The 26,955-nt window shown below is 44.5% G+C and overlaps 1 protein-coding gene across 4 annotated transcripts in view; it reads right to left on the bottom strand.

Annotated features, from left to right (window-relative positions):
- E2F3 (E2F transcription factor 3) overlaps positions 1 to 26,525 on the bottom strand; it is a 42,243-nt gene extending 15,718 nt beyond the window's left edge. For 2 of the 4 annotated variants that reach the window (XM_068200031.1, XM_068200037.1), the window contains exon 1: positions 25,824 to 26,525. In XM_068200031.1, coding sequence (XP_068056132.1) covers positions 25,824 to 26,510 — 687 coding nt within the window. In that variant the 5' untranslated portion in view covers positions 26,511 to 26,525. Of the gene's footprint in view, positions 1 to 3,630; positions 3,744 to 25,283; positions 25,418 to 25,823 lie in introns of those variants that run through there. The other 2 variants (XM_068200052.1, XM_068200045.1) reach the window with 2 other exon arrangements.
- Between the last annotated feature and the right edge of the window lie 430 nt (positions 26,526 to 26,955).

The following is a 26,955-nucleotide window of genomic DNA, read 5'->3' as shown; positions in this document are numbered from 1 at the left end:
AAACCCTAAATTCAAAGTCATTTGGAAAAGTGCAGTCAGAACATTTTCATTACAAGTGTGAAGCACCAAATTCCACTTTAAATTCCCGTCACAGCTCTTGAGCCTTCCAGGCTGTGCACATCTCATCTCCTTGGAGGTCCTGAGACCTATCAACATCCCCTGCTCTCCTAGCAGGCATTCAAGGTGTATTTGAGGAGCAGCAGTCTGATTTATATACAAAAGGACAGAAGTTGACCTCAGAATGAGAACAAAAGTAACCTGGGACAAAACCTGCCGAGATGGAGACAGAAGATAAAAACTTATTCAAAAAAACAATGGGATGAGGAGCTGAAAAGAAGTCGACTGAGGTGGAAAAACAAGAAGAAATGCTTGGAAATGACCAAGCATGGCAAGGAATAAATTGTTTGTATTAAGTGATAGCTGACGGTAAATTAAGCAGCAAGGCAGAGAAACGTGTCTTAGGGCTCAGCTGTGGGTGTTTCAGAGCTAGAAGTAAGATGGGCAAGTTAAGCAAGGGACCATGACTAAGCCTGGCGTAGTCTCTAGAAGATACTACAATTGCTAGGGACAGATAAAATGGCAGCTTGTCTGTATTTTACCACAATGCTGATATTACTGGGGAGGGGATGCAAGCCTTTCCAGCAAGCACAGATAAATTTTGACTGCAGCAAGGAAGCCATAGCATAGGTTCTTTACCAATCCCCACACACTTTGCACAGGCTTTCTTCCACATTTTCTAAATTAAGCAGTCATTTAAAAATACAATTTAAAAGCTGAGGTTCTGGAGGCATGAGCCCTGGAAAGCTGTTCCAGAGGTCAGGAGCTGCAGAGAAGAAAGCAAATATATTACATGAAAGGGTAAATTAAACTGGAGCTTGATGAGGAAGGAATACAGGAGAGGAAGCAAAGGTAAAAAAGACACCTTAGAATGAATGCAGAGAAATATTTATACACTAAGGAAGTGTCTCCAGTGAATGAAGGGATACAGGCTGAGCATTTAGAACACACTCAAATGAACAAACCCTGGTATGTGGAGAGCCATGAATGTCTGCCAGAGGGCTACACCCAGCTGAGGGCATGGCAAAAATTCGGGAAGACTGGAAAATAGGGAGAGGTGCAGAGAGGAAAGCAGAGGAGCTCCCAGTAAGGAAGGGGCTCAGCTCTGCTGGCCAGCTCACAAGCAAAGAAACACCCAAGGTAGCAAATTGACGCAATAAGAGCTTCAGAGTTCCTGCTTTCAAACTCCTACTGACAATTCATTTCATACCCACTGCCTTATTTCTCAACAGAAATAAATTTGCAGTTCAAACTCCTGGAAAGGAGAGGGATTTCCATCTTCCATGAAGAAATATTTACCCCAGTGGTCTACACACAGATACCATTAATTTGTACCATACTACCCTTGCTTTCAGTAGTTAACTCTGACAGTATAAAACATTTAAGAAGTTGTTTCAGGAAAGAATAAGGAAATAAAGAAATAGCTGGGAATTAAACTATTTGCACATGAAAGATAACAAAGCATGTCCTTAAAGGGAAAGTTTTGAAAATCCTCAAGTCTTCCCAAAGTGGAAATTTTCCCTACGAAAAGCAGGCAGTCCCATACAGAGGAACAAGAGGAACAAGACCAGGAATGGCACTCTTAATGAAAACATGAACTCAAAATTCTGGTTTACTCATAGCCATTCAGAAGACTAAAGTAAAAGAACACAAAAAGATATATAAAAATAGTGCCTTGAAAATTGAATAAATTGTAAAATCAACACAAGGCAGAAATAAATAATTTCAGAAATCTGAAATAATAGCTACTTATTCATCAGGACTATTAGTTGAGTGACAAGCAGATTGTATTTAAAGTAAAATTTAAAGAATCTTTTTAAAGCAAATGAAAACACAGTTTACAGAACTCATCTCGATCATTCTAATTCAACACAAAAGCCGCAAATTATCTTCTTATAAAACAGCAATCGTATATAAAAAAGGACAAAAAGTACTTTCTATTATACCAATTTCTGTTTCCTAAGTTATCACCTTGTCTTTCAGCTTACTATAGTTTTGACTGAGGGAAATTCTTCTCTAGTTCTTAAATTGAAATTAATTCAGCTACAGTCCAATTGTTTGTTTTTAATGTAGATGAATATTAAGAGAAAATACCATTAATACGTTTTAATTTGGTTTATAATTCAATAAGAGTCACGTCACAATTGCCAAATTAAGTGACATTCTGATCATACGCAGCCCCTCTCCATTAGGTATTTGACACTGAGGGCTGAAGGCTGGTCTGTTACTCTGGTGAAGTTTCTTTCAAGGCCTAATTAAACCATCCTATCTCTATCAATATGCCATTTTCATTATTTCCTTAGAAGTATCCAATAGTCAGGGAAGCCATGAACTGTAAGTACTTATAGATGAAACCACACAACTTTTATTTAGGTCCAAAAAGTTAAAATGTGTGTGGCCAACTTTCAGCGGCAAATTCTTGTTTGAAAGTGGGACCCAAGCTGGAGGAACTGAGTGGTGGCTTTCCCTTCTCCAGATGAATGTGCAGGAAGAAGCAATGCAAGTGCCATGACTGCCTCGAGTTGTTGCTGCAGAACATCCCACAAAGCCATTTTTTAACACCCACAGAAAGGAATACATCAGCTTTCAGGCACGCTCAGTGCTCCCATGTTAGCGGCACTGCGCATCAATGCCACCTAAGTGAGGCACTTCACACTCTCATCTCTAGCCTGGCTGAACAGAACATTTTCAACTGCTTTTAAATGAAACACAATGGCCCAAACCAAATCAAGAAAGTACTGAAATGTAGCAATGAAAAATAGTGGTTTCTCCCTACACTTGCATAGCAGGTCATTTTTATTGAAGCATGATTATAATCTTAATGTACTAATTACCTTTGATTTTCATCCTGATATCTCATGTGACCTGGCCTGCCCTCTAGTCCAATAATCTCACAGTCACCAGTGCTAACATAATTCTGACAGCAAGGTAAGTGGACAACCCTGTTGGACATCACTCCATTTTAGGCTTATAGGTCTACTGGAATACCATGGGATCAGCTCCACATTCCACCAGACTGCACTCGGTAGAGCAGCCAGTGGCAAAACGTGCAGCTTATCTTGTTTTCCTACTCTGCTGCAGTACTTCGTATTTTCTTTGCACTAAAAGAGGAAGGACATTACAACGGTTGTGCAAGATATAAACCAAATCCTAAGCCGCGTTTCTGGCCTCAAACCAAGAGAATTACACCTATGCTGCATAGGAAATGAATCATCTGAGGTCTTTCTTAATGCAATTTTTCCACCAAATACGAAACAATTACTTCTTACTGGAAGCAATGGCTTTGCACTGTACTAAGGTTGAAAGCTCCAGTTACCACTTCATGCTGAAATATGAAAAGTTGTTTTCAGGAAACTGCACCCAGTTTTCATCTCAACTGCTAAACTGCCCAAGGTGAGGAGCGCGTGTGTCTCTGGGCAGTCCTGAAACACCTCCACGCAACCCCCTGATCCCAACAGCTGCCAGGGGCTGAGCTGCACCTGCTTGGTTAAGGTGGAAGCTGTGGAGACAAAACTTCCAGAAATGTAATGACAAACACCCAACACTTGCACGCAGAAGCGCGGCCAGACTAACCAGCATCTGGGGTGTGGAATCCTGACCACAGATTTTTGGGGATGTGTCTGGATGCAGCAGGACCATTTCCCTCCTACTCCCTGGGAAGAATGGCCTGTGCCTTGGTGGTAAGGCCGGACCTGTCACTAGTAGACTCCAACACCATCACACAAACCGGTGTCAAAGCTACCAGCCAATTTGCCTACCCCATTCCCAAAAACACTGACTCAGCAAGGCTGCTGCCTCCAGAGCAGAGCTCGGGGATTTTCAGTTGTGGTACACATCAGTGATTTCTCACCGTGCACATCCTTTGAAGAAAACAAGATTGTCACAGAACTGGCCTGATGCTGAACTTGCAAACTCATGGAAGGCAGCTAGGGGGTGGGGGGGAACATGATGGGACACAAACACAAAGGGGACAGGATGTGACAGCAGACCAACCATGTGAGAGACTTCTTGGTGTTAATTTATTTGTATTGCATTTATATGTAACAGTTCCACCAACACAAGTCCACTTTTTGTTATCCATTGAGATCAAAGTAAGCCAAATAAGGAAGTGATAGTTCAATTCACATGGTGTATGACAGGGCACAACATCTCAGTTTGGCTTCAGAGCTGCTTGCAGTGTTTCAGCCCTTCAGGAGACTTTCAGCCTCCTGAATAGCAAGGCTAAAGTTGAACCAGACCAAGGGAAAGAAATCTTTCCTGTAATTTTTACTGTTGATCCCAAAGAAAAACCATTGCAAAGCAAATCAGTCTCAAAATACATCCTAGAGAAATTTTTTCTTTTGTATTTAAGGATTATTTTTTATTTTAAATGTCATTAACTTCAAAATAAGATTGCAAATGGATTTGTTTCACTAAGTGGTTTCCACTCTATGTGTGGAAATTAGCACAGCTACTTCAAAAAGAAAAACTTTCAAACACTGTCAGTTGTCTGCCAAATTGTCTATTAAACAAACAAGCCCTGAGATTGGGGGAGGAAGGACACTGAGAGCTGGAGAATATAATAGGATGAACTTCCTGGTAGGAAATTCCAGTAAATGCCATGGAGCATTAGATAAACAGGCTAAAAACTAATAGCAACATTCCGAGCACATATATTGACACAGGAATCAGGAAAAGTGTTATTCCTCACTTATAAAATGTACAGAATATAGCAATAAACCTCTTTAGGAAGATGTAATTAATAAGACTGGATACATACAAAGTGAAAAGGGAGGAGAAAGAAGAGCACTTACAAAGCCACACAAGTGCTATCTCAGTGTAGGTGCCCTGTAATGGTGTGCAAGATTGGGCTTGCTTTACAAAGTTTGCTCACTAAACTGGTGCCTAAGCCACAGCATCTTGAGCTTTGTTTTCCTTGGATACAGGATCCCTACAAGAGAGGACTATGTCTGTGGAATTTCACAAATGAAGTTTCTGGAGTGCAAGTTTTCATGTCTACACGTGTCTGCGTTTCACGATGTCCCACCTTGGCACTCCAAACCTTTCTGTATTCCATACAAAATAGCCATACCAAGTTATATCAGAGCAGTGCCATGGGACTGCATCACTTGACTCACTGAGAGGTGATTCACAGGGAACCAACAAACTTGTACATTCTTTCAAAAATTAATGACACTAAGGATATGTAAGTAAACACTTCAGAAACTATAGAGAGCTACAACTAGAAGGTAACAAATTTTAAAAACTCAGGTGCACATGAGCATTAGTGTTGGGTATTCACATCCCCAAACCAGTTGATTCATTCCTTAAAAAAGGTCAACACCAATCCTGGCTCCATATTTTTAATTCACTGTCTGAGGTACAATGGCTCTTACATCTATCTACTTTTTCAATTAATGTAATGAGTAATGAGAAATCAGATCTTAAGTGGCAAAACCTTTTATTCTGAAGTACTTTCTTAACCCAGTTCCACCCAAGTAAAAAAGCATACAGCAGGATTCCCCAAAAGTAATAAATGGACTTTGAATCCATTTAGGGTGATAAAAATATTATCTGGTTTCCAAAGGTCACTGTGAAAGTTGACAAAAAACATTCAGAAGACCCAGGCAACATGCAATGATTTGCATTTACAGAATCAGACAATAAGAAATAACGTAGGGTCCTAAGCATTTACCGTAACACAGTACAGTTCTGTATATTATGTAAACTGTGTTAGTTCACTTTAAGGGAGTCTCAACATTGTTCAAACACATTAACCCTGATAAATTATCTTTGAACCTACAAGTAGCCATAATGCTGACTTTGCACAAGAGATCAATTTATCATTTGCAAATTAATTAAGTATAGTTTCAAAAATTAAATTACCAGCATTATATTAAAAAAAAAAATCCTTACATAACCTTGGTGAAGTTAACACAATAACCTTTTCGACATACCAAACCTCAGAGTAACAAAAATAAACAACAAGTGCCCAAGAAACAGGAAAACATGTTTTACATATCCAAAAGAAGCTATTCCCAGAAGCAGTCAGAAAGGAAGCTCCAGATTAGCAGAAAGTCACAGCAATAGACAAAAGATTATAAGAAGAAAGCTAGGGCAATAATCACAGATAGCTGGGCCCTAAAGACCCCAGTTATGGCTGACAACCTCCTCCACCCTAGATCTGGACCTGGTACTACCATCAGAAGGCTTCTCTTCACAGCACATTTCTTTCACTTCAAACTGAACTTGGTTGTCACCTAGCCTGGGTTGCTAAACTCTAGAAACTGATGACTTCCTCCCTCCCCACATCAAGGTAGGCAGCTGCTGCATTTACTTTCATTGCACAGGTCAGTTTGGCAACAGTTTACATAGATGAAATGGCACAGAGATAGCCAAATTCCTGACGTTTTAAATGCTGTGTAATGTCACAAAGAACAACTAATCCACTGAGCTTTCACTGTGATGCACATTCTACCTTGGCAGTATTTTATCAATCCATCAGCTACACCATGGAGCAGAACAACCTGAGGGTGCTGGCAAAATGACAACAAACTGATTTCAAATAGGAAATTTTACTTATTCCCATTGACAGAGAGGGAATAAAAAGACAAGATGGCAGCAGGCCTTAAGTGAAGTGAATGAGTGTTGGTAGACTAAATAATTTTCTTTTTCACATTTAGGAAAACTCTGTCATGCACAGGACAATCTAAAACAACTGATGTGACAGCCTAATTTACAAGACAACAACCAAAACGGATGGTTTTCCAGGGAATCACAGGTAATGAATTTCTAGGGGAAAAGACATTAAAGTTGCTGTTCTTTCTCAGATTATGTAGGATATTTTCAAACAGTTATCCCTTTTGGCTTTGGTGAAGCAGAAAATATTCAGTCATACAGTCAAACGAGGACTTTAACCTCTGTGAGAACTGACCCGCACCAGACACAATCTGTCCCTTCTACTTTGCCTTCTTTACAATGTATTTCCTAAATGAAACAACTTGAGATGACTTCTCCAGAAAAATCAGTAGCACCCTGAAGTCTCAAATTTTAAAATGAAGCGAATTTGCATTTTTCTCTCTAATCTACACACTTTGATGAAAGTCAAGAATCTGACTTTTTAATATCACCTCCTATGTATCACAGAGCCTAGCTGCTGTGCTATTGTAGCCAAGGATAAGAATGCAATTTTACAATCTTTGTTACAAAAATGAAATGAACAAGCGCCTATCAGGAAGTACCATAAACACAGTTGCTCCTACCAAAAAGCAAGTAGAACAATTTGCTAACCTCAAGGCTATTCAGAGTTTAAATTACAGAGCATAACTCTACAGAGAAATTACAGCAAAACAGTCATTGTGTCAAAACTAGAAGGCATAAACTCATTATTTTCCCCTCACTTAAAAAAATCAGATTTCCACTTTGAGTTTGTATTGTTTAAACTTTCAATATTAAATGTCCTCAAGTTCAACAACTTAAGAAGTCCTTTAACACCAGAATCATCTCAGAGAGTGGCTGAAGTGGGAAAGCATCTCTGGAGATCATCTAGTCCACCTGCCACTGCTCAAAGAGAAGGCAACTAGAACAGGATGCTCAGGGCTGTATTCAGTTGGGTTTTTAATATGGCCAGTGACTAACGCCACAACCTAAGGGACCTGTTCAAGCATACCTCTGCTGTATAAGCTTCTGTTTAAATGAGCTTTCTTCATTATAATTTTTGCCCATTGCCTTTTATCTTGTCGCTGGCTACCACTGAGAATGGCCTGGCTCCATTTTCTTCACTGTCTCCCATCATGTGTTTTAACACCTCCAGGCTCAACAGTCCCAGCTCTCTCAGCCTCTTCTTCTATATGAGATGCTCTGAAATTTTAACCACCTTCATAGCCCCTCACAGGACCTGCTCCAGTATGTCCATGTCCTCTCATAATGGGGAACCCAGAACTAGACCCAGCATGTCAGCTGTGTCTCACCAGGGTTGAGCAGAGGGAAAGGATCTTCTCACTCTGCAGAGTTGCTTTACAGCAGGTTTGACCTAGCCCATGCTGGTACCTGGAATTATTCTTCTGCAGAGGCAGGACTTTGCACTTCCTTTTGCTGAACTTCATGAGGTTCCTGTCAGCCCCTTCCTCAAGCCTGTCAAAGTCCCTCTGGACAGCAGTGCAACCATCAGCTGTATCAACTACCAGCCCCAATTCTGTATCTCCTACCAGTCCAGTCACTTCTTAATATTAATTTAATAAGCAAAATATTGCTTAAGTTGCACTGAAGGGCATTTTCTTCAGACCTCAAATAATTCATGCTGCCCTATTTAACAGCATCTTCTAATTTCAAGATCTTTCCCTTGCAAATACTAGTACTGAATCACATTATGTTATTTTAGGTATCAGTCACACCAAAACTGTTGACTGAGGCAAAAGTATCCCCACCCTTGCTCATTTTTTTGTATAAGCCAGGATGCAAGCCTCAGTGTCATCGCCTCTGTGTTGTGCTGGAAGCTGGTGTGCAGTTGCTTGTCCACTACAGACTTCCCAGAAGTGCTGCTTTCCAGGATACAGGCCCCCTTTCATAAGGCATGGCTTGCATTCCCTGTGCTCTGGCATACAACTTTGCCTTTTGCTGTACTAAAGACACAGTGTGTCTGAATGTGCCTACAGAGCAAGCTGTGAGAGCTCCATTATCATCTACTAGTCTGCTGGCAATTACTATCAGTAACAGTTTCTTTGTTTACTTCTGTGACAACGATAAAAACACTCCATAGTATTGGGATTAGTGAAAATACTCACTGGAATCAATCAAAAGGACCCTTTTCCTTCCACTTAGCCAAATTTTTAAACCAATTTCATATCGACAGTTACTTTTGTTAATCAAAATGCTTTACAAAATAAAATGTATTTTCTATAACCCTCATTCACGTGCCAGACAGCTGTACCTTTGTTAACTTCTAGCTTTTGGCAGGAGAAGAAGGGTGAAGGTAGGAAGAGCTGGCTGTGGGATACTGCTGGTAAACACTTTTGGAAATACAGGCACTCCTTGCAGTGCTGCATACAGAAGAACTCCATCCTCATAACTGCACACTACTCAAAGCCCTACAGAAAGGTTTATTTCAAGACTATTGGCCATCCCAAGTATCCCGGAAGTCTTATGGGCGCTGCCACAAGGCTGGAAGAGCAGAATGTTAGCAGAGGGGTAAAAGAGAAAACATCTGGATTGAAAGCAGAAATTTGTGCATCTGTTCATGAGCTTTAATTTCCCTTGATTGTAGCCTAAAGTTCAGAGAAAGTACATTTGGCTTCTTGTACTGTGGCCTTCCCCCTCTTTCCCCTTGTGCTACCTATCCTGTTGTATAACCATGCAGCAATTAGAACCATTCTGTAAGGCAATGGACAGCTAAATGGGATTTTCCAGAAGCCTGGGGAAGTCTTCCAGTGGAATCTAGCACTAAAATATCACCTATTAAATTCTGCACTAAAAATTCCTTTCTTTAAATAACTTTGAAGAGTGAAGAAATCTATCTACTCAATTCAGGCCCATGGATTCCACCCCAAACATACCTTAATCTGTTCAGAAGATAAATGACCACATGGTTTAAATGTGCCTTCTTCACAGAAGCCATAACTGTCTCTCTTATGATCAGTACACCTTGATACTTTTAATTTTCAAATGTAGTCCCACTTATGAGTCATCTTTCCCTCCTCTCACACACACTTTTCAGTCTCTCCTCTTCATCCTTTTCCTCTTGTTTTAGTAAAAGCTGTAGGTAGGGTGAATTAAAATAGCAAGTTTCACAACTGGACATGAGACATCCTTAAATTTAGATCAAATAAGCCCTTCAAAAGTACATGAGAGTTTTCCATCCAGACAGATTTATAAAAGCTACATATAATTATGGAAAGGAATAGGAATAAAAATAGCTTGTGGACGATGCCCTCTCTCAACAATATATGGATAGGAAGGAGGACAGCCTTGTTCTCTTAGAAGCAGGAGAAAAGGTAACTTGAGGCAGCCGTGGGAGGCCCTCACCAGCTTGCTGGATTGCTAAAAATCCTTAAGCATGATAGATTCCCATAGAAACCCTCATTTTCTACACTAATTGTTTTCCCAACCCTAATTCCAAATTATAATCAAACTGTAAAGCTAAGATTACCCCAGAAAACTTGACTACATCTCACTATCTGAGACTGCAAGTTCTTATCAAAGCTAAAGCAGAGACAGTCTTGGATGAAACCTGCTTTGCCAGTCATCGGTTTGTCTTGGAAGTCTAAAATTCAAGAAAACACAAAAACCTGTTGTCTTGCCTTGACATCTGTAACTCCTACCCTACCCTTTCAACAGGCGCCTGCTGATGATAGCAGCAAGAGTCGTCTTACTCCTGAATTTCCTCCCACGCTTTGCACTGGCAAGGAGCCCTCATGCACTCTGTCCTGACTTGGAACGTGTTCTGCAGCCTGGTCCTACACTTTCCACCACAAACTGGAAATTTCGTGTCCACTTCAGGTAAATACATTTCATTGAATTAAATACAAGAAAGTAAATATGGCAGAGTTACAGTGCTCCTTGTGTAAAACACTGACTTCCAAGATAAACAGGAATGCTACACAGCTTTTGCATATTGCTATCCTGCAAGCATTTCAATAAACAACGGTGCTAAAGAAAGTATCAGGAGAAAGATGGAAATTTTGGCAGTTGCTGAGGGGAGAACTGAGGCTCCTGGCAGTGGGCAGCATGTGTAAGGATTGCGAGACAAACACATCAGACCTTTTTCACAAGTAATCAATAACAAAATAGTTATGCTTGAAAACAGACAACAGAATTAAGTGAAACTCTTATTTCACAGCCCTGTGAGTTACAGGCTGCCTCCAAAGTTAGTTCCGCACTAGCTGAGTTTGTCATGGAGGTTTACTTACAATAACAATGATACACCTTCTTTTAAGCCAAAGCTGAAATTCAGCAGTATATTCTGGTCACAAAGGCAGAATTCTGCTGTAGCATGGAATAAGCAGGGCCCTGGATGCTCTCGCTGCCACGCATGCTGGCTCCACCTTGCCATTTGAGGGGCGGAAAGGAGACTTTGCTATGTGTGCAGTCACAAAACTCAACCTTCCTCGGCCAACTTTGCATGTGACTGGTATTCATTACCACCCCACTGACCAGAAGCCCTATGAGCCCTCCCAGCTTCATAAGCCGCACAACACAAGACCCTCGGCCACAGCTGCTGTGGCTGTTGATTGTAAAAGCTATCCCAGTTGCTATCTTCAAGGATTCTGTGATCATTCATGCAAGACCACAACTCTACTTTCACCTATTAGCAATTAGTCACATGAAAGGCCTTTTTAGAGCTGTACCTGTCAGACTGTACCTGCCAGAGTAGCACAGCTAGTCTTTCCTCTAGAGGTATACCCTAACAGTAGTGATTGCCGAGAAGGCCTCCAGTATTGCAAGCTCACTACATACGTAACTTCTAGGCACAAATTACATTTATATCTTCACCTACTTCAGTGCCAGCCATCAGACTGTAATTAAATTACATATAGCCTGGGAGCCTCTGTCAGGGACTGGAAGACAAGTGTATGAGGTGCCAACAGGACTGAGGAGATTCCACTTTAAGCAAATATGGCTTTACTCCACGAACTGAGGATGCTTTCAGCCATAGTTACTCCTCCATGTGCTCACAAACCTGCTATATTGCCCCCAAGCCCTTCAAAGCTGGAGACGGGGAGAGCGTGCAAGCTCCCTCCAGCCCTTGGGCACTGCCAGCCAGGTTGTGGCAGCTGCATGCCCTCAGTAACCCAAGCAGAGAGTAGTGGCACAAAAGCTGCCTATTTCTTTGCAGAGCCATCTGTTAGGGCTTCATTCCGCATAACTCCACTGGCTTCTAGGAGATGCTGAAGTCACACACAGAGCGAGGCACTTGGTCTGCTGCCACTCCAAGCAAGTGTCCCATGCGTGGGGAAAGGGCATGGCCTAGGGCAGCCTCCACCAGCCACCTCCACCCTAACCCTGTGGTCAGCTGGGTCAGGGAGCTCCCTGTGCTGAAAACTAATCACTCAGCCAGTGTTAGCTTTCAGCTGGAGCAGTCCCCGGTCTGACAAGCACAGAGAGGTACAAGGGCAGGCACCAAAGCAGGGAGGGAAGGAAGGCAGGCAGCATGACCCTATTTGTGGCGGCACCAATTTGGATTGTGGCTGCAAGTTGACTCTGAAACCCCATCGCCAAAGGGTCCCCCAGCATGGTTCCAGGAAATCCCCTCTGTCATGGGAAGCACTTCTAGTAGCACAGACCTGGTTCCCAAATCATCCTTTCCTTCCTAGCCCATGAGGCAATTAAGGCTACTCTGCCTATGAGAGGATTACATTTCATTTCCAAGAACATGCAGATAGGAAACAGCGGGATATTTTAGTGTCCAAGACAGCCGTCCTTGTGCTGCTGAACTGAATGATTACAGCATGCTGGCCTACGGCACAATGGTGAGGACCAGTGGGAAGACCTCTATCCCTCAATAACCTCCTGCAGAAACCCATCATGACTGAATTGCTCTGCATTTCAATCCCCGCATGAAGCTAGTGACCACCTGAAGGATTTTGACATGGTATTTGATCCTCTTCTCTATGTTACTGTCTTCAGAAATACCCAACAGTTGACCAAGCAGCACAACTGCTTGACAGCATGTGACTATTCAAAATGCTGAAAGCAAGTCTTACCATATTTACCCTAAAAGAGTATCCTCAAAGTGTAACAAGGAAATTGGAACCATCAGTTAGTAATATTATCGCTCTTTCCTCACAGAAGAAAACAAGGAGAAAAAAACTTATCAAATACTACCACCTTTCTTCCCCTCTGTTATTGCTTCTCCTAACATTGACCACATTTGTGGTTAAATGCAGGGAGTCAAACTTCCTATAAGCAGTGTTGTTATGGTTCCAGATTTCCACTGTGGTTCAGCTGTATCACAGCTCTGGAAAGGCAAACTGGCATGTGCTCAAACCGCCACCTTCCCTTGTTTGGGTGAAAAAATTCCATATTGTGACTCTAAAAGGTTCTTTTCCTGAATCACCTCGCTGGCCTGCCTTCCAAGATTAAAGGTCTTAATAGTGAACTTAAAAAAACCCACTTCATTGAAATTGGTATTCTGGATAAAAACGCTTAGTGAAAATACTGATACAATTTCATCACACTGCAGGAGATGCATGTAGCCAGTTAAGATGTACCTTCCTATTGAGACAATACTTTTAATTCAAGGTTCTGGCTGGGAAGATCACAGCACCTGCTCCATGCTGGGGCTCATGCCCACGCAGTCATGGAGAGGCACTCAAAGACAAGGCAGAGCAACAATTAGGACAAAAAGCATCATCTCTCAGGGAGAGGTGAAGTACTTGTAGGTGTTCAGCATCACTCTGCAGCAGAAGGAACAATACATTTTCACGTGATTTGATCAATACTAACCAAAGAGACTGGGCTAAATCTGGACAAATAATCTGACATCAGCTTCTCAGGAGCAAAGCAAACCTTCCAGCACCATTACAGGCAGGCAATTCCTTATCTTCTAGGCATGCCACATTTGCACTTTCAGTGGGAAAGCCAGGGTAGCTCTGGTGAACAAGTACATTTGCTGGGATCTTTATGCCACCCCTCTTACACCATTGCACTATTACACTAAGTTCCGGATCTGTTGGCTTTTTCCATTTAAACAAGGTATTGCCATCCAACAAGTCAATAAGGCAAGCTCAAGTATCTGATATTTTTAGCTAGATATACTATAGCACCTCATAGATGCCTCAAGTTTTCTCCCTGCAAGGTCTGAAGGAAATTCCCCCCTTCTCTGCTGCTGGTCAAACAGAGTTTGGGATCTTCTCTCCACATGCTGAGGCAACTGAACTTTTTAAACAGCTGGAAAAGCCACATTTCTCCACTTGAAATTATGTACTTAAAACAGATATAATCCCTGTCCAGTACAACTGGTGCTGCTTCCCCACCTTTGAGGAAGTAAGGAAGTGGTTTGAAACTGGCATTGAGGCCATCGAAAGAGTGAGAGAGTAGTCAAAAATGCCCCAAAACTTCACAAATCTTAAAGGGGAAAGAAAAAGACTGAAATTCTGATCATTTCTTACTGAAAGCATAATGATAACTCCTGATTCACTTCAGAACAGAAAGACCTGATTTTGGCCTTAGAGAAAGGAGTCCATCTTAGTCTCTGCATTGCAGATGAGAACAATCACATTTTTGCTTGCTCTGACTTATTGCTAAATTGATTATTCTCCAAGACTAGGAAAGTGGGAGAAACAAGTGAGATTGCAATCATCCTTATAAAAGTCTTTTAGGTGAAAGAAGTTAATGCATCTTACTTTTCCTAGCAACGCTCTTTCCTAATTCTGAAGCAAATAAATCACACTAAGGATAGTAACTTGCACATATGACACTGAATAAGAGGGATTTGCCTGCTTTTCTCTTTTTTTTTCTCCTCTAAATTAAATATGTCAGTCTCTGGAATTCCCTACACATTCCCTTTCACAGCAAAAGGGGTTTCTGTCCCCCTAAAATACAAATACCACCAAAAAAATTCCTTTGTAGCTACTAACTTAATTCTGCCCACAGAAGGCTGTAGCTAAGTTTAATATCTAGTCAACTGCACACAACCTGTTCACTACTGTTGCATTCACTTCGCACATACTCAGCAAACACAATGCTAACAAGATGAGAATAGGGAAGGACTTCAGTGCGCCAAGACCAGCAGCAACATGAAGAGCATCTTTACAGATGAACAGGTCATAACGCAGGAGGCTGACAAATGATCTTGCATCTTTCTTTGTCATCCCTCTTGTAAACACCTACAAAGCACATGGCTCCAAGTACAGAAACTCAAGGGATGTGTTTTTATTTTGCCCTTCGCTTTTCCACGCACAAGACACCCCACATTGCACAGTGTGGGCTTCGAATGCTCCCTGTCTTTCTGCAGAGCAGCTGAAGTGGAGGACCAATGGGAAGGATGTTGCTAACCCCTAGATGTGGAAAAGGCTTTCCACAGACACCCTGCAGGAAGGGGGAAATCACTCCTGAAGTTCCTCATTCCCCTGTCTGCAATCCAAGAAGGCAGCTGGTGACACTGCATGGAAGACTATCACAGAGAAGTTTGCCAGTAGGAACGAAAGGGTAACAAGGATGCCAAAAGCCAATGGTCTGCATTTTTCCTTATTTTTGGTAAGCAAAAATAAAACCAAGCAACATGAACGTGACTTAGCAATAGAAATCAGGAAGGAAATGTAAATTATTTCGTAGAAAGCGTGAATCAATGTCATACCAAAAGCCTCCTGAATGTTTCTCTATCATAGGCAATTTCTCATGTTCTTTTATGGCATCTTTGCAGTGTCAGTTTTCGAGAGAACAATTCTTAGCTCAGCACGACAGAACAGTAATACCAATGGGCATACAGAACATTAGTATGTTATAAATAAACTGCTAATTTGAGGTGGGAAAAATCATGAAGCAGCTCTTATGATTAAGAATCAGAGAAAGAAAATGAGCAACTTTGCTTATGCTTTCAGGACACTGCATTCTACAAAAAAACAAACCCCCCCCCCCCCAAAAAAAAAACAACAAAAAAAACAACAAAAAAAAAAAAAAAAAACCAAAAAAAAAAAACCAAAAAAAAAGCTTTTTTTAACCCATAATTCCTGTGGGAAAGAAAGAATAAACCCAGTGAAATACCCTTGGTTGAGACAAAGAAGCCAGTGAAAATACTATTACAATTTTTAAAGCCCTCCCTGCACCCACCTTAAGTAGTAAGTTGTCTTTTTTACTGGCTGAAAGAATTTTGCGCTTAAGTGTACTACAGCCGGGTTGTGAAGTTTCAGCTTCCTCTCACCCAACCTGCAGTTTTACATAACTCCCTAGAGACATTTTTGGTCACAGATACCATGCAGCTGAAAGGGGAAAAAAAAAAAAAAAAACAAAAAAAAAATAAACCAACAACAAACCCACCCCAAAAAGTACAAGGTGCAGGAGCATTATACAGCAATTACTTAGAGCCACTCAATAAAACTCTTACCATGAAAAGTGAAACTTTATTCTGCTGAGCCGACGGCCAGGATTATTCGTGCCTGCGACAGCCCTGATCACCACCCTCCGTCTGCCCCGTGTGGGGTTCCCTTCCCACCCTGTCCCCAAGTCTGCAAGGACAGATAACACCACGCCACAGCATGGCTGCCCCTCGGGTATTATTTCTGTCCTGCTCCAGCATTGTCGCTCTGTCCCAGCATGACACTTACCAAGCATTGCTATAAAAATTTCTGCGAATATCTATGTTTTCCATGAGCGGAGATAATGGCCTCATTGCAATAGCTTTGATAAAAGCTCCAACAAGACAGCTTTCAGATATCACCACACAAAAGCCTTCTGTGAGAGCTGTAACCAACATCAATTCCTGCTATGTGAAGACATTAGACAAAGTGTAAACTAGCTTTCTGTATGGGGACAAAAAACTGACTGTCAATGTGTGTGACCAACGCTGTCTAAAAACACAAGACTGTCAAGGCAAAACAGCACCAGCATATATACATGGTAATTGCCATGTAATTCCAGAATTAACAGCACAAGAAAACAAGTACTGAAGGCAATATTAGGTTACTAGCATTGCTCAAGACATTTTTATTCCATATAATTCCATTTCTAGTGTCCCTGGTAGGAAAATGACTTTAAAAACAGCGGATGTTAAAAAACACCCAAGCAGAAGGTGAAGGAAAGCCCAGTTTCCATTACAGAAGAACTCAGAGAACACAGCAAACCCTTCAGATCTGCTCCTTAGAGCATGCATTTTCCTATAGAATCATGGAATAGCTTGGACTGAAAGAGATCTTTAAAGGTCATCTAGTCCAACCCCCCTGCAATGAGCACTGACAGCTAACTAGATCAGGTTGCTCAGAGTCCCATCTAACCCAGCCTTCAATGTTTCCAGGAATGGGTACCTATCACTTGTCTCAGCAACCTGTTCCAATGTTTCATTAGCCCTGCTGTAAAAACTGTCTTATATCTAGTCTAAATCCACATTCTTTTCATTTAAAACCATTACCTGTTAATAATCATAGAACAACCCAAGTTGGAACAGACCCAGAGGATCACTGAGTCCAACTCCTGGCCCTGCATCCTTGATAATCACACTATGTGCCTAACAGCACTGTCCAAAGGCTTCTTGAACTCTGCCAGGCTAGGTGCTGTGACCAACTGCCCTGGGGAGCCTGTTCCAGTGCCCAACCACCCTCTGGGTGAAGACCATTCTCCTAATACCCAGCCTAAGCCATGGCAGACAACCTGGGACACACAAACCACCATTCCACCTATAGTACAAGATGAAATCTTCTCTGTGCATAATTTTGTACTTTTTACATACTTATCTGCTTACACTCGGGTAGCATCCAAAAAGTCAGAAGCCTATTGGCAACCTCAGTGGACTGCACCCATATAATTGCTGGGCCAAGAGATAAGGTTTTTACTTCCAGACCTGAAATTTGCCAGATGACCTCTTAAGTTGAAGGTCTAGGAAGGAGGGATGCAAACAAGTCTACATGTCAGTTTGTTTCTGAAAAACATTTTAAAGGCAAACTTGAAAGCTATGTTTTTAGACAGCATAGTACACTCACCCCATGGAGAAGTATTTCACTCTAAAATTGCATCTGTACTTTAAAATGTGTAAAAAATATAAAATCCTACAGTCGGCTTGCAAAAAAAAAAGTATCTGTTACTGCACTCTAATTTTAGTATGAATTTATAACTAACAGGTAGAACCAAAACTAAGACAAAGTTATATTCAGAGAGAGCTAGTAGAGTGGACCAATGAGCTTGACATGACATATAAGATTTTGACTCTTGCAGTGCATAGTGTGCACCATTGAGTCCTAAACCAGAGACCTTTAATGTCACCTTAATTAAGAAGGAAGGAAGTTTGCCAATGAGCTCCTTCACCCGCCCCCCTCTTCTAGCACTAAGTTATGCAATATGCAACAACCTTTGAACCAACAGCTGTACAACAAGCAAAAAAACCCAAACCAGAATAGCATGGTTAAGACAAGAATGTCTTTCAAGAAGTTCATTAATGAAAATTACTTTTAGAATCTATGCATACATAACCAACAGACATACCACAACTCAGGGCAGGAATGCTGGAGCTGAAGCAGCAAAAGTTAAGCAAACATCTCTTGTTGTCCAGATGCCCAATACAACTTATTTTTACCAAAAATAGTTCTTTTTATGTTTTCTAAAAGTTTTCACAGATTTTTGCAAAACAACTAGTGGCCCACAAGGTCTATGTGACAGGACCATAAAATTACATAGTAAAAATAAAGAAATGAAAGCCAAAATAATAAAAGCAGCCTCTGCTTTTAACAGTGATTTGTCCATATAAAACTCCAGATACCAAGGACTCAACATCTGCGATACTGCAAGTGCGCATCACAGGAAACACCCCAGATCTTATGAAAAATCAGGTTCTAGACCCTTGAAGTGAGGCACCTGAATATGCCATCAGTCTTAGGTAGTGGACAACTCTGGACCTAGATGCAGCCACATACAAGTTGGAAGAATCTTGAAAGTAGTTGGAGGTGATCAAATTAAGTCTCCTATTCAAAGAAAGCGATGAAATGGAATACTGGTATTACTTTTAGAGCCAGGAATAAAGAAAAGCCATATTTGCCCACATAACTTAACACACTTACAGAAGAGATGCCAGCTGATTCTGAGAAGGTGATCTTTAATACTCCACTTTGCCTTCCTAGCTTAGTCCTAGGCCAAAGAGGTGGGACACAAAACACCAGAAAGCTGTAGGGCATGCATGTGCAGCAGTGACAGAGTTAGCATGTTAGTTTTCACACTGTCACTGGTCAGGTGAACAACTGTCCACGTTCATAAGTGGGGCAGGAGACTCGTGACACATGCCATTAACCTTAGGCAAGCTCAGTTTGCAAACAGCTACCAGCATATTTGCTATGCATTCATGTATGTATAAAATGGATGCTAAAACCCATGAAGTAGTACTCACCACACAACAAAGGCCATTTTCATTAAGCTCTGGCTTAATCAACACCTAGCCAAGCTCCTGCCTTCTCCTTTTACGGGCTTGCAGATGCAAACATTTACCACAGGCCATGTTGAGCTGACAAGGCATTAAGAACTCCATGAATACCACTAGATCCAGCAAATAGCAGCAGCATCCAAGCAGACAGCAATAGTACTTCAAGAGACACCCATGCCAGGCATAGCACTTCCAAGAGTGGTTTTGGACCAACTTACTTGAGGAAAACAGAAGTTAAATAGTTCCTTTTTAAAGATGTGATAAATTGGGCAATTTTGCCAAGCCTGCATTCAAACAGAACTGAAATTGAAACAGAATCCAAATACCTCACCAGCAGCACCTCCAGCACTGCAGCAGCCCCATCTCAGAGGCACAGGCAGCCTCCCTCCCACTGCACACCACTTCCCTCAGTGAATATGATAGGGGTTTCTTCTCCCCAGAATTACTGTTTTGTGAACAATCCTGGTCTTGAAAAATAATGTAAGAAGTGATTAACTCTGTCAGCCAAAACAAAAGCCTGAAGTCCAACTTAGTCATTTGTAAGGATGAGAGTTACCTCCATATATATACACTCAGGGCTGCCAGCTGTAATGAGATTATTTCCAGAGACTATAAAACCTGGAGATTTAGTTACTCTAAGAGCTTTCCATCTGCTGAAGCCCCACACTCAACTGGGCTGGATCTTTGTTACCACCACTAGTGTAAGAAACTCACTGAAACTGAAGTCAGAGTCAGAAACTGAGTCTCCAACTCACCCTTAGCAGGCAGTTCTTCCACAAACCAGGACTAAAGCCTGAGTCACCTTCCCACTCCTGCACACCAGCACCAGGACCAGCCCTGCCACCAGAGCCATGGCCATCAGCCAAGCAGGCACCTTCGGAAGAGATGCCTGAAAGACACCATATTTGAAGCGACCAAGAAAAGCCCCTGTCTTCATTTCACACATACCAGTCTCATTCTTGATGCTCTGAACAGGAGGGATGGGCTGAATTTCCCTCCCACAACCACACCAGGTCTACTGGCCTGCACAGGACTGGGCTCCAAAGAGGAATGGTGCTACTTCACTTTCCTTTATGCATCTCATAAAGAGCCATTCCCACAGCAGCCATGCCTACTCATCCCCTCGGTCCCACACCTCCCACTCCCCTCCCCAGGGCTAGGTTAAAACCCCATGAAACAAGCTGGGTGTAAAAGGGTCTCTCTGCAAAGTGAGTTTTCCATGTGTTCCAAACATCTTTTAAAGCTGCCAGTCCACAGAAGTTTCGCAAGTAAAAACTCACAATTACAGACACACTTGTTTTCACACCCATGTGGTTCCTTTACAAAAGGACACCTTTTGCTTTACATTAATGGCTTTCTTTTCAGGAGAAACGAATTGTCTGACACTCTTCAGAATGGACAAGACATCTGAGGACATAAGATAACTTATCATAAACTGCACAGAGAAACATATATCAGAAAATCATTTTTCCCTACCACAGTATCTAGGATCACCCAAAAACACTATAGACAGCAAGTTCAAACAGAAAAAAAAAACCAAAAAGCAAGGCAAAAAACAAAGAAAACTGTTTGGTTTTCATACAAAATAGTTAAATCATGGCTAGAACTTGTTGCTACCTAAGGTCAGAAATACAGCTAGATTCAAACAGGGATCACAAAAATCACCAGCCACTGGTAGCTATAAAACCCATTGTAACACCTGACCAAGAAAGTGCTCTCTTGACACATGAAGGGCTTTCCTGTGCAAGCCTCCTTCCCTGTGTTCTTTCCTGAAACACTTGCCACAGTCATAGTCAGAGAAGTAGTGGGGGAACACTTCATCTTGCAAAATATATGGCTGTTCCTAAATTCAAAGATTATTCTCCTTGTAAATGCTTGCACGTACTCACAGATAAGCACATAGTAAAAATTAACAGAACAGCACCAACACACCTGGAATAAAATGAGGGGAAACAAAATGCCTGTATTTGCTCAACCAGGTGGAGCATCCTCTACAGAAGAATAAACAGGACATGAAGTGATCCCTACCCAGATTTTGGTAAGTAGACTGGTGGTGCAAGGAAAATACACTCACAGAAAGAATAACAAGACCAACATGATAAAATGGAGGCTTGATGGGACAATTCAAAACTTCTGCACCACTGCATGGGCAAGCTCCTGTCTCCTTCCTTCTTCTCACTCACCCCATCTTGGGCCCAAGATGCCCTCCAGACCTAGTGCTGAGACCCAGCTGTTCTACCTTGTTAAAACAGGGGAAAAAAAAAAAAACAACAAACAAACAAACAAAAAAAGCCACACCAACCTGCCAGCACAGCCAGATTCCCCCCAGGCACAGTAGTAGGGGAAGAACCCTGTCTGGCCATAGGCAGAGCAAAGGAGATGATATAGAGGAGACAGTGAGGGGAAAGCAAGCCTACTCCTTCCAGCAACAGTATAGCCTTTGAGCAGCTCAGCTGTTCATGGCACCCCGCCAAAAGCCCTTATCATCATGGGGCTACCATACTCATGAGCTCTGGTGCAGATGGAGCCATACCAGCACAGCTGGACTCTGCATGAGGATAGCAAAGCCATTAGCAAGCTACAGTCTACGGTCTGGAAAACCTGTAGGGTTTTATTAGGATGCCCACTTTTCCCAAGATGTTTGTCAGCATGGTTGGGGCAATCATGAATTATCCTTCTTTGAACTCACCTCAGACAGCTGCACCCAAAGGACCATGTGTTACCTCCTGGGGCTCAGAAACAGTGTTTTGCTGGAGGAGAGGGATTTGAACCAAAGAAAATCCCTTAAATGCTAATCAGAAAGTAAAGGTCTCAGACTCATACTAACATTCATTTCTATTAACACAAAATATCAGGCAAAGTAAACAGGTCTGAATATGAAAACACCTGTGTCTTCACATACAAACCTTTTCATTGCTGCAAAATAAAGAAAAGCTACTAAGTTAACTGCCTGCTTCTTTATGTTCTTCTCCCATACCTTAAATCCTTGTTCATTATTTATGTCCTATTTGGCTTGCTCCTTTACATAACACCTAGGAGAAAGACTGTGCGTGACCACATTTTTCTCCCTTTCCAGCTGTATCTTGCTGAGAAGACGGGAGGAAGGAAGAGGTACTTTCTAAACCACCAGAAAAATGAGAGCGCTACTAAGTATTCAGCTTGGAAATGTAAATCCTCCTGCCCCCTTCTGAAGTATGCTGAACTAGCCTCTCCACAGCTCATGTCATCTAAAGGCCACAGGAGTTCTCTAAAGATATTGTTGTTAAGAGGATTTAGCCCCTTTTAAAAAGGACTTAACATGTGGGTGGTGTCTCCATTTAAGCATTTTCTCATGGCTAAGAAAATGGCCCTCTTCTTAAAGGCTTATCTTTATAACCCAAAGACAGTAAGAAATTCTCTGCTACTTGAATTAGAAACATTTTGAGCAGCTTGCTTTTCTAGCAACCCCATTTCTGAGTTCAGGGTAGTGTTAATGGTAGTGACTTTCTCACACCAAGTGAGAAGGCAACACCAGTGAGAATGCTTTTGAGGTACCTCATTGAACACTAATTTCTCCTGCATTCTCATGAGGATCCAAGTCAATTCACAAACTCACTGACACTAAAACAGCATGGTGCCACAACTCCTGTCCTATATCCCTAGCCACCACTTTCTCTTGATGGTCCCTGGCACTTCCCAGACCTGCCATTAGCTGGTTCAACCTGCTTGCCCAGCAGAAAACCTTTACTTATTTAGGTCAGAGTTAATTTTCCAAACTGGGAAGCCTGAGGTTCCAGAAGGGAAAAAGCACCAGCCCCCAGCAGGGTGCAGGAGAACATGGGAGGATGCAGGACCACTGGCCCCTTGCCACAGCACAGTCTCCAGAGGCTCAGGCTCTTCCAAGGTGTGCAAGCTGATGGTTGTTTTGCAAGGGTTAAATTCTTCATTACTGCTGGTGTTTAAGCCATAGCAGGGGTTCAGATCCACCTGGTAACTCTTTCTATGGACTCCCAGGGAATCCTGCAAAAGGTCTTCAAGTTGAAAGGGCAGGCAGGCTGGGTCACAGCCTCCCAGAGCCAGGGCTCTCCAGGGCACAAGGGCCCAGTTAGCAACCCTCAGCCACAGGAACTGCCACAGAGCAAGGAGCTGGCTTTGGACAGTATGGAGAAGCTTGCTTGGGACATGGAAGAGTGTGCAAATTCTCCTCAGTGTGGGGCTGGAGAGGCCTGTTGTTATGGACTAGGCCACTTTTCAAGGCTTTTGCAGCAGTGTTACACATGCACAACAGATAAAATAACTACCAAATTCCCAAGGGGAAGCAGCTTACTTGGGCCAAAGAATCTTTTTCATTTGCTCATGTAGTTGAACATCTCCCTGCACAGCCTAAACCATACTGCTGTACTGACTCTTTTTCAGTCATACCATAGTTTATATTTAGAAGTGATGGGTGGGTTGCCAGTGCAGTTACATCTGCAAGGCAAGAGTATTTTCATAATCCTAACCAGTGCAGGTGTGCTGGCCAAATTTTTAGCCTTACCTCTAGTCTTTTGCATAGCAAGGCCTTGTTTCCAGCTGGGGATCTCAGACTCCATTCACTACTTGCAACTCAATAATCAAGAGCTAAATTTATATTGGTGCTACTTGCCTGAGCTCACTGCCTCAGCTACTCAGCCTTTTCTAATTTCTTTCACCAGTCCCTAATATTAGTTTGTCAAAAATACTCTGCCAGGAACCAAGGGCAGAACATCGTCACCTCCTAGTCCCATAAAATCCTCCATGACTTTCAAGGAAAGCTACCTGGAAGCTGCAGATTAGAAAGGGCAGGACAGTGTCCCTGCCAAGCAGTCTGGGGTGCAGAAAGTCAAGGCAGAGCACTAGGGCACTTCAGCCTGACTTCCCAAAAGATGGGTGTGTGGCAAACCAGCACAGCTCCAAGAAGGGCACTTGCATGAGCACAGCTGTTAGGGCAGAGCAGGATGCACAGCCCCTTTCCTGGTGTGTGCCATGGATGGCTTATCACTCTGGGTGGATGCCAGCCAGTGGCTGTAGATATTGCTGGCCTGACCACTCTCTTCCTCCTCCATCCCACATCTCTCCCCAAAGTTAATACAGGGCTCTGAGGGTATACAAGAAACTCCTAACTTGTGTGGGGACTTCTTTGCAGGCAGAGGCCAAAATCACTTTCCCCACTTCCAAACCTTTAAGGTGGAAATAAGCCTTCCCAGGTTTTTAAGGCCAGGAGTTCCTACCATTAGAGAGGTGAGCAGCATATTAAAAAAAAGGCACTAAAATCCTACATTAAGATCTTACAGGAGCCATTAATGAGAAATTTTAGGAGTTCCTATGACATCAACATCCCTCCCACAAAGCCAAAAAAGCCTGTATAATTTTTCTCCCAGAATCATCGTGTTACATATGCTCCTCTTTGCATTCACTTACCACCACCTTCTAGGAATCAACCTTCACATAGGACAGCCAAATATTTACAAAGTGGCCTGAAGTAGCCTGCTTGACAATGAGTGCTACTAGGATATGCTGAAGACCAAGAGCGCCAAAAAAAAAATTAAATTCTATTTTACAGCAAAGATGCTTATTTTAAAAGTAAAAAAAAAAAAAAAAAAAAAAAGTAATTTTTAAAAAAAGCTTTGGATGGGATTTCATGAGCCTTGAAACTTCCACCACTAGATCAGCAACTAACACCTGCAAAAACCCACACAAGAGGCAGCTCATGCCATCCTTCCCGGCCTCCCAGCTGCCCCCAAAGCTCTTCCAGAAGTATTTCAGAACTACAGCACCATCCCATACCTGAACCATCACCGACTAGATGCGGGGAAAAAGGGGCGGGGGGAAGGGGTGTTAAACCCCCTTTTGCCCTGGCAGGGGCGCACCGGGGCGAGAGGTGGGAAGGAGTTCAGCAATCCCACGCCGCCGGGCGGGGGTCGTGGAGTCCGGGGGGGCAGGTGAGCCCCTCCCGACGTCCACGACCCCGCGCGGCGGGGATGCCCGCGCCCTCCCCCACTCTCCAATTCGGCGGAGCCCACGAGGGCCAAGCGCGCACCCGAAATCGGCGAGGACAAAGAAAACCCCACGAGTGGGGGAGGCGGATTTTTTTTTTTTTTTTTGAGGGGGGGCGTAAATTTTAAGGAGGGGGCATAAATTCTAAAGCGAGGGGAGAGGAGGGTTGGTGCTCGCCGCCGCCCCACGAGTCACTGACCTGCTGCAGGGGCATTTCGGAGAGCGGCGGGGGCCGGGGGCAGCCGGCCGGCGGTCGGGCTGTCCCAGGCCAGAGGGAGGAGGAGGAGGAGGAGGAGGAAGCGGCGTCCCCCTCCCCGCCCGCCCCGGCTCCCAGTCACAGCCGCGGCCTCCGCGCACGTGTGCCAGACGTCACCGGCGGCTCCGGGGGTGAAGCGGAGACACCGGCGGGGCACGGCCCGGCCCGGCCCCCCGCCCCGGGGCCCTTCCCCGCCGCCGGCTGCTCGCTCTTTGCACCCGTGCGGTGGGACGTGGCGGGGGATTATTATTTCCCCCCCTTCCCTGTTTTTTTTTTTTCCTTTTTTTCCCCCTCTCCTTTTCAATAAGACCCGGCAGCGGGGGTTGGGAAGGAGGCAGGAAAGTTTATTGCAACAAAGCGCTGCCTCCGCCTTTCCTGCCCTGCACCCCGCACCCCGCCCGCCCCCCGGGTCCGGCCGGCGGCGGGATCCCCCCCCGTCCCCTTCACCCTCCCCGCGGGGACGGGGGGAAAACACAAAATTACCGGGGGGCGGCCTCCGCCTCCGCTGAGAGCGGGCTGCAGCAGCGCCGTCCTGCCGGCGGGTCCGTGGGGGGTGCAGTACAGCGAGCTGCCAGCGGGCTGGCCCCCATCCGCCGCCGGGGCAAAGGCACCGGGAGCCTGGGAAGCGACGGCGGCGGAGGAGGAGGAGATAACACAGGACGCCCCCGCCACGGCGCCGGTGCTGCGGATCTGGATGAAGGTGCCGGCGGCAAAGCGGGCCGGGAAGCCGGCGGGAGCTGCTCTGGAGTCCGTGGACGGCGCGGGCGGCGGCGCTGCTGCCGGGGCCGAAGGCTGGAGTCCCCTTCTCATCCTTCCCTCCGGGTCTGTCCCCGCAGCCGCGTCTCCTCCTCCCCCCCGTCCCTCCTCCCCCCCCGGCCTTCCCAGCTCCTTTCCTCCTCGATGCCGAGGCCCCGCGCAAAATACTGGGGGCTGCGGATGCCGGGGGGGCCCCGGCTGCAGGATGCGGGGCGCCGGGGGGGGATAGAGGCGGCGGGGCGGGCAGATGCGGCGGATGGAGCGGGGCCGCTCCCGCTGTGTGGGGCCGGCTGGAAAATGGCTCCAGGAAGCGGCGGCTGCTGACAATGAATGAAGGGAAAGGAGACGGGTTACGCGCCAAGGGCCTCCCGCGAAACTCGGATTTCCCGCCCTCTTTTCAAACCAAATTTGCATGTCCCCGCCCCCGGGGCGCGCCCCGCCCGCCTCACCGCCTCATTGGCCTCCGCCGACCTCCGCGCCGTCCAACGGGGGGGCCGCCTCCCCGCCCCTCCGCCTTCCCATTGGCCCGGGCGCGGTCGCGATTTGCATTCGGCGCGGCGATTGGCTGCGGGGGCGAGGCTGGGGGATTCCCCCTGCGCGCAGCCGGGATCCCGGTTCGCCGGCTCGCTGACAGTGACAGCTGCTCCCGCACGGAGCGCCCGGCCCGCCCCGGGCCCGCCCCGACACCGCCACCGCCACCGCCACCGCCACCGCCGGGCTCTCCTCGGCGCGGGGGGCGTGCGGCGAGCCCCGCTCCGCAGCCCTCGGAAGGCTCTCGCCCGCCCACCCGGTGGGCGCGATCCCTGCCGCTGCCCCCGCTCCGGAGCTGCCGGGAGGTGCCGGTTCCCGCGCGGCAGCT

Source organism: Anomalospiza imberbis, chromosome 1 (assembly GCF_031753505.1).
Source record: "Anomalospiza imberbis isolate Cuckoo-Finch-1a 21T00152 chromosome 1, ASM3175350v1, whole genome shotgun sequence".
NCBI classification, from domain to species: domain Eukaryota; kingdom Metazoa; phylum Chordata; class Aves; order Passeriformes; family Viduidae; genus Anomalospiza; species Anomalospiza imberbis.
The sequence above is the reverse complement of the archived record's forward strand: the minus strand, read 5'-3'. Positions and strand labels throughout refer to the sequence as shown.